The sequence below is a fragment of the Xenopus laevis genome, chromosome 6S (assembly GCF_017654675.1).
Source record: "Xenopus laevis strain J_2021 chromosome 6S, Xenopus_laevis_v10.1, whole genome shotgun sequence".
Lineage (NCBI taxonomy): Eukaryota > Metazoa > Chordata > Amphibia > Anura > Pipidae > Xenopus > Xenopus laevis.
This window is the reverse complement of record NC_054382.1, coordinates 117029992-117042968: the sequence shown is the minus strand read 5'-3', so window position 1 is coordinate 117042968 and position 12977 is coordinate 117029992. Positions and strand designations below refer to the sequence as shown.

The following is a 12977-nucleotide window of genomic DNA, read 5'->3' as shown; positions in this document are numbered from 1 at the left end:
AAAATAAAATAGCCAATGGATACAAGTGAGTACAGGTATGGGACCTGTTATCCAGAATGTTCGGGACCTGGGGTTTTCAGGATAATGGATCTTTCCGTAATTTGGATCTTCATACCTTAAGTCTACTAGAAAATCATGTAAATATTAAATAAACCCAATAGGCTGTTTTATTATTACAGAGAAAAGGGAAATCATTTTTAAAAATTTTAATTATTTGGATAAAATGTAGTCTATGGGAGATGTCCTTTCCATAATTTGGAGCTTTGTGGATAAAGGGTTTACCGATAACAAACAATGTTTTGATGAAAGATCTGATTGGGTGATGGATAAGGATGTTTGTACATGGCCCTGAATCTAACAGTGAAAAAAAGAAGGCAGAGAACTGATTTACTACTCACCTTTCATCTTCATTATGGCAGTTATTATGAGCTGGCAGCGCCGTGTTCCTCCAGTACGTGTGACTGGTTAGTTATCGGTTTGATGGGTATACGATATTATTCTGAAAGGAGCATTTTGGAAATAAGCCCAACCTGCAGTTTATGATTTTGTGGAACAAATCCTGCAGGGAATTCTGAAGCTGATCCTCCAGGCAGACCTATAGGCATGACAAATCCTGTGAGAGGTAAATCTTCATCATACGTAATAAATCACTTTAAAAAAAAAACTCAAACTAAACTCTAATGTTATGAATAGGGATGCACCGAATCCAGGATTCGGTTCGTGATTCGGCCGAATCCTTCTGCCCGGCCGAACTGAATCCAAATCCTAATTTGCATATGCAAATTAGGGGTGGGGAGGGAAATTGAGTGAATTTTTATCACAAAACAAGGAAGTAAAAAATATTTGCCCTTCGGATTCGGTTCGGTATTCGGCCAAATCCTTCGCCAAGGATTTGGAGGTTCGGCCGAATCCAAAATGGTGGATTCGGTGCATCCCCAGATTTTTAGAATCTGATTTGATTGCTCAGAATGGGAACTTAAATGGATGGTTAACCCAGGTATGAAATCCAGAACCTGTCCTGTGACAATAATATTGAGTATTTTTAATATTAACCTCAAGGACGTCCAACCTGTGGGCTCTTTAGCCATTGTTCAATATCTATTCCTAGTATCACAAAGACAAATGAGGGTTTTAAGGGTATGCTGGGAAATGTAGTTTAACAACTGCAATTTGCTCATTCCTGATTTACATTTTGTTTCAAGCTGGTAGCCTCATCCATTGTGCTTTGCTCAAGTGCCATCAAGTTTCGACATATCTAATCAATTGGGCCATGTGTTATTCAGGTAGATACTGTGAATATGAAGACACACATCAATGGTTTAACTACAATAGTCCAAGATCAGACCAAGGGCTGATGGATCAGATCATTACACCTGGATAACACCTGAACTGGGAACTGGCACTTATATAACAGTGTAACAAACTGTAACCTACAGCACTTTAATACCCCTCTGAATTATGTCTTTATGTTACCCTCCCAGTTAGACTGTAAGCCCTACGGGGTAGGATCCTCTAGCCTTTTGTTTCCTTGACACTGAGCACTTAATCTGTATTGTAATTATATTTTATATTTATGTGAATTGTATTTCTAATAATGCACTTATTGTTAATTTTTATTTCAATGACCCCTTGTTTGTTACTATTAATTTATTTTTATGCTATACTGTGCTTTGCCCTCAAGGAGCGCTATACAAATAAAAACATACATACATTACACAAAAGTGCTGCCATATCCTCTTCTATGAAACCCAATGACAAATGTGCTAGTAGATATATAATAAGCCAATACATAAGCCAATGTCGTTTTCTTTTTTGGCTATTCTAGTGGAAAAATGATCCCAAAAGTGCGCGATAATCCCCAAATAAGAACCCAGCGAGGAGGGGAACATTAGTGGACTGTCTAAAGTCATTGTCTATAGTCTATACCAAACAAACATCCCTCCAACGGTTCCCTCGAACAAGCCAGCAAGCTGGGAGCTGTAGTTCAGTTTCAGCTAGAGAACCACAGTTTAGTTATCCCTTCCGTAGACTGTAAACTCTTTTGGGCAAGATACTTTAACATCAGGTTGGTTTGCTTCTCACAGAACTGTAGAGCAGTGCAGAGAGGTTTACATTATAAACTTTAAAAGCAATAAAATACCAGTTTATAAGAACACAGACACCAGGCCTCTAAAGAGCAACAGGCATTCTGCAGATATCAGTAACAGGTCACAAACAGAGCAAAACACATAAGAGAGTTTGAATTGCAGACAGTTTCAGCTAAAATAAGCCCAGGAAAGCCACAGCGTGGAGCAGGAGAGAGTTAAGGCAGACACCATGCTCAGTACTAACACAGATCCCAATGTTAATTTCCCCCCAGATTCCCTCTATTATACCTGCTGCCGGTCCTGTGTAGCTCTGTGCTGTGCAATGCTGGGAAGCCAAGCCAAATTCACAAGCAGGAAGTGCTGCTGCAGGCAGCCTCAATCAAACGCCTATACAGGGATGGGCTTGCTCAGTCAGACATCTGCACTTTTCTGTCAGTCAGTGTATCTAGCACTAAGCACCAGAGCAATACTAGTGTCACAATAGGAGTATCATGTTTTGTTTCATACAAACTTCTACCTTAATAAAACTATACGTGTTTACATTTACAGTAATCTGCCTGTGCTACTTTCCTCCCACGTGCATACCTTCCAAATAGAAAGACGGACAAAAATGTTTGTGGTGAATTTTTTGACTACACCTATTTTTGTGGACACACCCCTAATCACTAGGTCCGGTTTACAAAATTTGGCAGGTTATGAAAGTTTCGGTGGTTTTTATGTGTTATTACAGTTTTGCAAATGAAGGTGAATTGCCCTTTAAGCTGTGAGTCTAAGTTCTCCCAAGAGACCTGCTTATCTTAAACTGTATCTTAGTATCTATTCTGGGCTCTCTGCCAAAAGCCAATTATGTTAGAAACTTTGTATCTTTTTGAAGCTGGTCAGTGCAGGAGATCAAAGAGAAAGTCGGGACATTTCAGTAACAAATCTGGGACTGCAGGCTGAGCTATCAAAATCGGGACTGTGCCGCAGAAAATTGGACAGTTGGGAGGAATGCACGTGGGATGTGTCACAGTCTCCCTGCTCAGCACACATTGTGGTGCTCCTTAACCTTTATATTAACTTTTTTCTTTTTTTATAGTTTTTAGTTTTTTATTTATTTGCTTTCTTCTTTTGACTCTTTCCAGCTTTCAAATGGGGGTCACCGACCCCATCTAAAAAACAGATGCTCTGTATGGCTACAATTTATTGCTACTTCTACTTTTTGTGACTCATCTTTCCGTTCAGATCCTCTCCTATCCGTATTACAATTTCTTATTCAAATCAATGCATGGTTGCTAGGGTAATTTGGACCTTAGCTACCAGATAAGTCCAGCAGCACAGGCCAGACAAATAATCAAGAGTGAAATCTGAGCATTAATAACCAGTTTTATTCTCCATGGGAATACACAGTTTAGCAGGTAGTTATTACTGATACAAAATGCTTTTGTTTTTTATTTTACTGGGGTGAGTGATTTCTCTCTGTCCTACACAAACTTAAAAAGCTAAATCTCCCCCAAATGTAATCATAGCAAAGCACAACATTCCCCTCATGATGTTTAAAAAAAAACCCTCCCCACATCAGTCAATAGTATCTCCATTCAGCAGTGAGATCCCACGGGGAGCGCAGGCAGAACTATTATATTCACAGGGAAGGCAGGGACTTTCTCTACAGCGGCATGAGACTAGCAGGGTGGGGGAGCTTCTCTGGGCAAGAAAGGATCCCGCAGGCCAGAGAAATCAATCGCCGACACGCTGCTGTACTGACTGGACGGTTACACGAGGGGCGGCGGGAGTCTATAGCTGCAGTCTTTGTTGCTGGTTTCAACCACACGTACCTGGAGCAGCATAGACGTCCCTTCCGCTCAAGGACAAATGAATGAATCTAATGTGGGATTTATTGTGGTTCAAAAGCTACACATGGCAACCAATAATATATTCCACGTAGTAACAAGGTTGCAGGGGCATAAGAAAGGGATTAACCATTAACTTTTCAGTAAGGAAACCACCTGAAGTTCTCACTAGATTTTTAATCATAGTTCATAAATTCCAGACTAGGAGGGATTTGAAACTTGGATGGGTGCAGTAACCATAGCGACCAAATATTTTATTAAAGAGACACACTCAGATTCAGATGCCCCCATCTCCTGCTCTTGAAAAATCAGCGACAAATCTCCTCTTCTTCGGGACGACTAATCTCCCCAAACTGCCTTCCTGCCGGCTTAAATGTAAATCGCCAGCAGGATGGCACTCGGATCGATTTGTTTTCCTAAATTGCCTCACAAGGAAACTTCTGGCAACTTCAGAAAGCGAAGAGCTTTGAGTGCCATCCCACTGGCGATTTAGATTCTAGCCGGCGGGGAGGAAGTTCGGGGAGATTAGTCGCCTGGCGACAAATTGCCTCTTCTTCGGGGGGACTAATCTCCCCGAACTGCCTCCCCGCCGGCTACAATCTAAATCGCCAGCAGGATGGCACTTGGATCGATTCGTTTTCTGAAGTTGCCTCACAAGGAAACTTCTGGCAACTTCAGAAAACAAAGAGCTTCAAGTGCCATCCCACTGGCAATTTAGATTCTAGCCGGCAGGGAGGCAGTTTGTGGAGATTAGTCGCCCGGTGACAAATCGCCTCTTCTTCGGACGACTAATCTCCACAAACTGCCTCCCTGCCTGATAGAATCTAAATTGCTGGCGGATGGCACTCGGAGTGATTCGTTTTCCAAAGTTGTCTCCTCGTCCGTTTTCTTTGGAAGTCGGGCGTCTTCAGAAAACAAATCGCTCCGAGTGCCATCCGCCGGCGATTTACATTCTAGCCGGCCGGCGATTTCGATTCTAAATCAGGGAGATTAGTCGCTCGAAGAATAGGCGATTTGACGCCAGGTGACTAATCTCCCCGAATCTTGTCGTCTGTCTCTGCCCTAAACCCCCCAGAATCTGAGCGTGTGTCTCTGCCCTTAAAATGAACCATTTATATGCTGCAGACAGCAGAATTCTCACACAATATGCAATTGCTCTTAAATTTTTTTAATTTTCATGGTTTTGAAAAACAGTTCTAATCTGCAGCGAGGGTTGCCACCTTTTCTCGAAAAAAATACCGGCCTTCCTTTATATTTATCTTTTTTCCCTATCAATAACTTTATGATCAACCATCATTTTTACCAGCCAGGCCGGTAAAATACAGACCAGGTGGCAACCCTATCTGCAGCTCTCAGGCTTGGAATGAAAACTTTATGGCTGCTAGGGGTTAATTACCCTAGCAACCAGGGAGCAGTCTTGAAAATGGAAGATAAATAGAAAAGCGACCGGTGACAACAGTGTTTTCAACAGCAGGCTGGAAAGAGCCAGACTAGGATGCTATACAAAATAAATAATGAGAACTGGAATACAGTACATTCGTCAACATACGTTATTGAACAGTTGACCTTCTTTTTTAAGGCTGCCATACATTGTCTGTTTTCTTTGGATAGATGATCAGGCTGCAGTCGGCATTGGGACTGATTTACGAATACAGATGCTAAATTGCACAAGGCAAGGGCGATACTGGTGCTGCTTCCGCCCCATCTCCTGCTCTGCACTTGAAAAATCAGCGTCGGAGCAGGACAAAGGGGGACTACATTGCTAGTACAATGAGCGCACGTATACAATAGCTCTCTCTGCAATGACGGAGCCAAATTTCCGGCTGGAACCTGGAAATTAAGCTCTTAGGTTGGTGGCACACGTGAAGATTTGGGGGAGACTAATCTCCCTGAAATACCTTTCCCGCCGGCAAGAATGCGAATGGCACACATTTTCCAAAGTTGCCCGACGTTGCCTCACGAGAGAACATTGAGCGACTTCGGAAATCCGAAGCGATTTGTATGCCATCCCGCCGGTGATTCATATTCTTTCCGGCAGAAGGCATTTCGGGGAGGTTAGTTGCCTGAAAAAGAGAAGATTTGTCGCTGGGTGACTGATCTCCCCCGAATCTTCACATGAGCCACCAGCCTTAAAGCTCCTATGGTAGTGGCACACGTGAATATTAAGGGGAGCCTAATCTCCCCGAAATGCCTTCCCGCCTGCAAGAATACGAATCGCCGGCAGGATGGCACACATTTCCAAAGTCAACTGATGTTGCCTCACGAGGAAACTTCGGAAATCTGACGCGATTCGTATGCCATTCTGCCGGCGATTCGTATTCTTCAGGGGAGATTAGTCGCCCAAAGAAGAGAAGATTTGTCGCTGGTTTGACTAATCTCCCCTGACTCTTCACGTGTGTCACCAGCCTTCAAGTTAAAAGAGCCTTCTTTTTTTTGCCACCGATTGTAACTGGCCGCTCCTTGTAACTCACCTTGCCTCATGTCAGGAGCTACCCTGGCACAAGGTAATAACTATAAAATGCAACGGGCTCGGCCCATAAAAACAACTGGGCTTGTAAAAACAAAGCCTTCCTGGGAGCCTTTCTTTCTTCTTTAAAAGAGCTTGCAGAAGCGCTGTCTAGCAATGGGCAAGGTGGCCACCTTTCCACCCTTCGCGGAAGGGGGTCCTGGTGGTGATGTCACAAAGGCAGGTCAATGACATCACAGGGGAGGCCAACAGGTGGATTGGGGCAAGGGTCGGGGGTGCTGCTTCCAGAGGTGGAACAGTTTACGCAGGTCTGGACTGAGTCTAATAATAGACCCAGCATCTTAAGTACACAGAGGCCCTAATAGCCCCTCACAAGCCCAATAAATAGCGATGGCTAAATAATTATTAAATAAATACCAGCAAGTAGGCAACCCTAGTAAAAGGGGAATTATACTGGGCAATTTGGCTCCATCCCAAAGCTAATCAAAATGAATGGGGCACAGACCTCCTTCCTCTTGTCTCCTTAATACTCAGCACTTAAACTTGAATGTTACTTATATTATGTATTTGTTTTTATTTTATTATTGTATGGAACCATGTTTGTTCTGTCTATGTATTGTTCTACTGTACAGTGTGGAGTGCACAAGAATAAATACAAATATACATACAGTATATACAAACGTGCCTCCCTGTGTGCCATTGCTCACATCTGAATTGCATGTTGGGTCAAACAGGAGAAACATCTTCCTGCCACTCTATCATGTTTCTGTATGACAGATGACATGAATTATACTATTATCTAATTATACATGTCAGCACTATGGAAATAAAAACAGTATTAACCTGAAACAGTATTACGAGTTATACATATGATATCCACTAGGTGGCACCATCTGATAATCTCATCTCACTGTGTACAAGTAGTGGAGAAGTTATTTCCCAGCTTTAAAGGGGATGTTCACCTTCTAAACACTTTTTTTAGTTCAGTTGTTTTCAAATTGTTCATCAGCAATAAAGAGGTTTTTTTTCAATTCCTTTCCATCTTTTATTTTTTTATTTAACGTCCCTGTCTCTGGGGTTTCTGTCTGGCAGCTTCAGTGATCCAGGTGCAGATTCTGAATTTGCTACATTAGTTGATACATTTCTTAATTTTAGCAACTATTGTATCTGCTCAGCAGGGCTAAAGATAAGAAATGTATCAAGTAATGTATAATTTTTTATGGTCTTCAGCCTGTTTTCTTTATCTGGCATCATTATATCATTATAATATGGCCCCAAATAAATGTAATAGTGGATACATAGCAACAAAACATTATAAAGCACTGTACTATAAGCTCAATGGGGCAGGAACATACTTCTCCTTTGCTCAGTATATGAAAATTTAAATGTTACCCCCAGCAGCATTAGTACATGAACTGTATTCTAGTGCCTCTCTTTGGAGGTGCCTATTCAACAGTTTTCATTAGCCCATTTATCATTGCCTTAACTGGCCTTCAGGTTGGCCTCCATCAAAATTTAGGGCCACACAAAACAAATTTTTCTGCTGCCCCTACCACTACCCCAAAGTACAAAGGCAACACAGACATGTAGTCAAAAATTAACCAGTCCTAATAAGGACCATTGGTGATCAGGCCCCTCTAGAAGTTAAAAAAAAAACAGGTGCTAGTGCCCCCTACATGTTAAAAATGGTTGTCAGGGATCCCTACAAGTTAAGTTTAAAAAAAAAACCTGGTACCAGAACCCCCTACATTGGTGTTGAGTGGAACCTACCTTTAAAGGTACCTTAACTTAGGTGGGCGGTCTTCTTCCTCAACAAATGTCTTCGATCGCCTCCTGCAACGGCTTCTTCTCTCTTCTCTGGTGATGCTTGCTTCATTCTTCTTGAGCAACGCTTGCTTCATTCTTCATTCTGTCCTGCTCCTGGTAAAGGGGGCCCAGCTAATCCATGAAGTACAACACTGTCGGGCCCCCCTTAAAGGAGAACTAAATCCTAAAAATGAATGTGGCTAAAAATGCCATTTTATATATAGTGAACTTATTGCACCAGCCTAAAGTTTCAGCTTCTCAATAACAGCAATGATCCAGGACTTCAAACTTGTCACAGGGGGTCACCATCTTGGAAAATGTCTGTGACACTCACATGCTCGGTGGGCTCTGAGCAGCTGTTGAGAAGCTAAGCTTAGGGTTGTCGCAAATTATAAAGCAGAAAATGAGGTTGGTCTGTAATATAAGCTGATGCTACAGGGCTGATTATTAAATTCCGATGCTTATTGCACTGGTTTCTGTGCTGCCATGTAGTATTTATGTGTATTAAGTACTAATCAGCCTTATATTGTGACATTTCTATTCTATGTGTACTGTATATTGTGAGTGTCTCCCTAAGCTCAGTGACAGCGGCACAGAGCATGTACAGTGAATCAGCAGAAAAGAAGATGGGGAGCTACTGGGGCATCTTTGAAGACACAGATCTTTACCACTAAAGGGCTGTGGTTGCCTTGGGTTGGTACACAAGCCCAAAACATAATGTATAACATTTCTAGCCTACTTCTTTAGTTAGGCTAAACAAACTCCTTTAAGACCAGAAACTGCACATTAGTGTCTACCCAGCTGCGTGTTTCAGTTTCCATTTAGAGCCGTGAGAAGTCGTTTCCTGCTTTTAGAAAGCAGAAAACACAACACCTGGAAGATTTTAAAAGAAAATGATCTGTCTACTTTCAGAAGTTTAGAGTGTTATCAACGTAGTAGAGACGCTGTTTGGCATCATTGATGTAGCTTTTTTGCTCCCACAATTCTCCCTTAGCTTGCTACTGAGAAAGAATGAAATTATGTGTATGCAGGTTCCCCCGGAAGCCCCCTTGCCTTGGATGGATTCTGTTCATTATCACCTTGACCTTGAGAAAGAACCATAGCAACAACATAATAAAGTGTTAGGTTGAAAAAAGACACACGCCCATGAGTTCAACCTTCTAAATCTATATATAATCTGCCTAACCACTAGTTAATCCAGAGGAAGGCAAAAAACCCTGTTTGAAACTTCTCCAATTTGCCTCAGAGGGGACCATCTCATTGGTTATATGGGCAGTTGTTTTTTATGTTGTGCTGTGACGTGATATCTACAGTATATGCTCTTGCAATGGTAATGCCCTTTTATGCCCATAAATTCTTATGTCATACTTTGTCAAGTTTATAAAAAATCTGTGATTTCTTTGCTTGGAGTTCTATGTCTTTGTGAGTTCAGAATCCACAGAGCTTCTGTCAAATAAAGTTCAAGTGGTCTTCTTGAAGTTCTACAACACTTCCAAAGAAAATATCCTTTCATCCCACTCTTATTTGGGGTCACAAGTAAAAGATCTGTATTCTGGGTGTAATGTGATTTATCATTCAGCCACACAGCTGTTCCACAGGTAGTTACGCCACTGACAGTGAACCAGCTAGTCTTAACCAGAACTTGCCTGGGGAACCTTTTTGCTTCTGTGCTCTCAAAATGTCTACCCTTTATGCCAAGCTAACCCCCCCCCCCCCGCCCCTAAATAGAATAAAGGTCAGAGGTTCCCAACTTCATGAAAAAAGTGTTGGGGAGCAACAAAAACATGAAAAAAAATCCTGGAGGGTGCCAAATAAGGGCAGTAATTGGCCCATATGTAGACAGGTAGTCTAACGGAGGTTCTGTTTGGCAGTACATAGACATTCATGCAACCAAAACTTACCTTCAGGCCAGCAATCTAAAAATTTGAGGCTACTGGAGCAACATCCAAGGGGCTGGTGAGCAACATGTTGCTTGTCAGCCACGGGTTGGGAACCACTGCTCTAGGCCTAAGGCCCTCCCTCTGATAGAAACTTCCTAGGGACAGGGGTGCTGATGTCCTAGCTCTTGCCAACCTTGTGATCAATTAAATAAAATTTTAACCACAACACATACCCCTCTTAATTGGTCAGTCATTATTGTATGGCACTGCATGTAAGTGTATAGCACTTTCAGGTAAGTAAAACAAATATACTGAATCCAGAATGCTCCAGGCACATAGTCATAGGATGAATGCAGGTAGTTCACATTATGCTTTAATACCTATGGGTGTAAATAAGCATATAATACACAAAAGCCATGAATATCCTGTAAATTATATCCTTATAAACGGTGAGTAGTGATGTCATCAGTTATAAACGGTGAGTAGTGATGTCATTTCTGTCACATGACTCACTAAAATTTGTGTATTATAATAAATAAAGTACCCCCAGTTGTAAAATATAAGGATATTAGAAGTTACCTCGGAGTTCCATGACCTGAATAAAAACACTCGTCCTTCGGCCTTGTGTTTTTATATGGTCATGAAACTCCTCGGTAACTTATAATATCCTTATACTTTACAAGAGGGGGTACTTTATTCACTAAATAAACCATGCAGGTCAGCCTAGGGGTTAGTTTTTGGCAGACAGTTCTGTCAGCTAATAGGTCATCTGCCCTGGACTGGTGCTCCTATCCGCAGAGGGGATCGACACAGAGCGTGTTTCTTCCTGCTTCTTTCAGCTCACAGCTGCGCATGTGCAGTAGAGAGAAAAGCCGAACGTTGATGAAAAAGCCGGCTATTTCATTCTACTGCACGAGTCTGCCACGGGAAATTTGAAAAGCAAAGAAGTGAAGAAGAGGATAGCTCAGTGGTACACGCTGGAAGAACCCCAGGCCAGTGCAGTTTTCTGGTGATAGAAGGACCAGCCCGGGGTGTCAGGTAAGTATATATAATCACTTGGGAGTGCCTAACTTTTGGCACCCTCAAGCATTAATGACTTTCCTTCTCCTTTCAGTGGCATATTAAGGAATCTTACCAAGATGGTATATATATACTGTATTTAAGTAAATATTGCCCTTTTTTCCCTTGAACTACCATTTTATGATATTCTCTATGCTGCCTCATAGATCCCCGGACCAGAAATACTGCAGCTCTAACTGGAACAGGAAGAAGTGTGGGAGTAAAAGAAAAAAACAACCAAACTGTGGTACCGTGTTAGCCAGTAAATAAAAAAACAAACAGATACAAAAAGTATTGTAGAAGTGATACCTATATTGGCTAACAATAAAAATACATTGCAAGCTTTCGGAGCACCACGGCCCCTTCGTCAGGAAAAATACAAATGAATTTGTATTTTGCCTGTTAGGAGTAAAAGAAAGAACTTTCTCCATTAAATGCCTCATGTGACCTAACACCTAATATGGTTTGTTTCATTTGTTTGTGTGCACGGTGAATCACAGGATTCCTGGTGGCAGCCCTTAGTTCTTAAAATCTCAATTTCTATTTAGGATCACCTAATGGCACATACTACTAAAACGTATATTATTATGAAAATGGTTAAGTAACATGAAGCAGCATTTTACATATGAGCTGTTTTATACAATATATTTTTTTAGAGACCTACTATGTTTAGGGTTTTAGTTCTACATTAATGAGAGATGCAGATGCTGGCCTTAATAGTAATGAATTTTAAATTACATACACAGTTAAGTATTAAGCCATTGTGAATGGTGCATTTTCTACTTGGGGCACTCTTGTTAGTGAATAATATATTCAAGTAAGAGAGGTAATGTCCTGTGCATGGCATAAATAACACCTTCATACTTTAATGTCTTTTTAAGGACAATAAGTTGAAGATAAAAGTTCAAAGAAAAATATGTTTAAAGGGGAACTATAACCCAGAGAACTATCAAATTCATATGCAAAGGGTATTCAAATCAGTAGAACCACATGACTTCACACATATACATAAATGGGAAGCAATGGTAGGGTGGATTTATTTCCTGAACAGACCAACTGCAATATAATGAGCTTACACAATAGTTTTTCTATACTGCCCTCTCATGGGATGTCCAATAAAAAATGAAAGCTGGGCAGTTACAAGGACAAGGAGACTAATGGTGGCCATACAAGGGCGATAAAAGCTGCCAACAGACCGAGTCGGCAGCTTATTGGCCTGTGTATGGGGCCCGCCGACGGGCTTCCCCGATTGAGATCTGGCCGAAAGTCGGCCAGATCTCAGATGGGACAAAAAATCCCATTGGATCACGGCCGCATCTGTTCGTTGATGCGGTCCCGCTATCCGACCACCCGTTCCCATTCGTTAGGATCCGATCGTTGGGCCCTAGGGCACAAGATCGGATCAGCCCGATATTGCCCACCTTTAGGTGGGCATATCGGAGAGAGATCCGCTCGTTTGGCGAAATCGCCAAACGAGCGGATCTCTCCATGTATGGCCACCTTTAATGTAATCATAGCCAGCTTCGGTCTCCACTTTGTCCAAATCCTGGGCTTTGTTCTTTAGATCTGCCAACTCACCTGCTGTTGTGTTTTCACACTTTCCCTTCTCTTTAGCAATGTGAATATTCAGTATACTCCCCCTCAGTTGTTTTCCTTGTTTCCTTAACATAGCCCTTGCTTTACACAGTTTATATGTCTTTATTTTCTTCTTACTTTAATCAGTTCTGCTCTACAGTGAATTTCTCTGGGTGGATTTACTTCTAAAGGCTGACAATACTGATTATGTATTGATGTAGGCACAGATAAAAGCTGAGACATTTGGCAGCTGGTCTTCATTTATATTTCTGTG

General features: G+C 41.7%; 1 protein-coding gene across 4 annotated transcripts in view; it reads right to left on the bottom strand.

Annotated features, from left to right (window-relative positions):
- Positions 1-2531, bottom strand: part of dpy19l4.S (dpy-19-like 4 S homeolog) — a 36422-nt gene extending 33891 nt beyond the window's left edge. For 2 of the 4 annotated variants that reach the window (XM_018223881.2, XM_018223884.1), the window contains exons 1-2: positions 2376-2531; positions 399-595 (exon numbers count right to left, since the gene is read on the bottom strand). In XM_018223881.2, coding sequence (XP_018079370.1) covers positions 399-411 — 13 coding nt within the window. In that variant the 5' untranslated portion in view covers positions 412-595; positions 2376-2531. Of the gene's footprint in view, positions 1-398; positions 614-2140; positions 2321-2375 lie in introns of those variants that run through there. The other 2 variants (XM_018223882.2, XM_018223883.2) reach the window with 2 other exon arrangements.
- Between the last annotated feature and the right edge of the window lie 10446 nt (positions 2532-12977).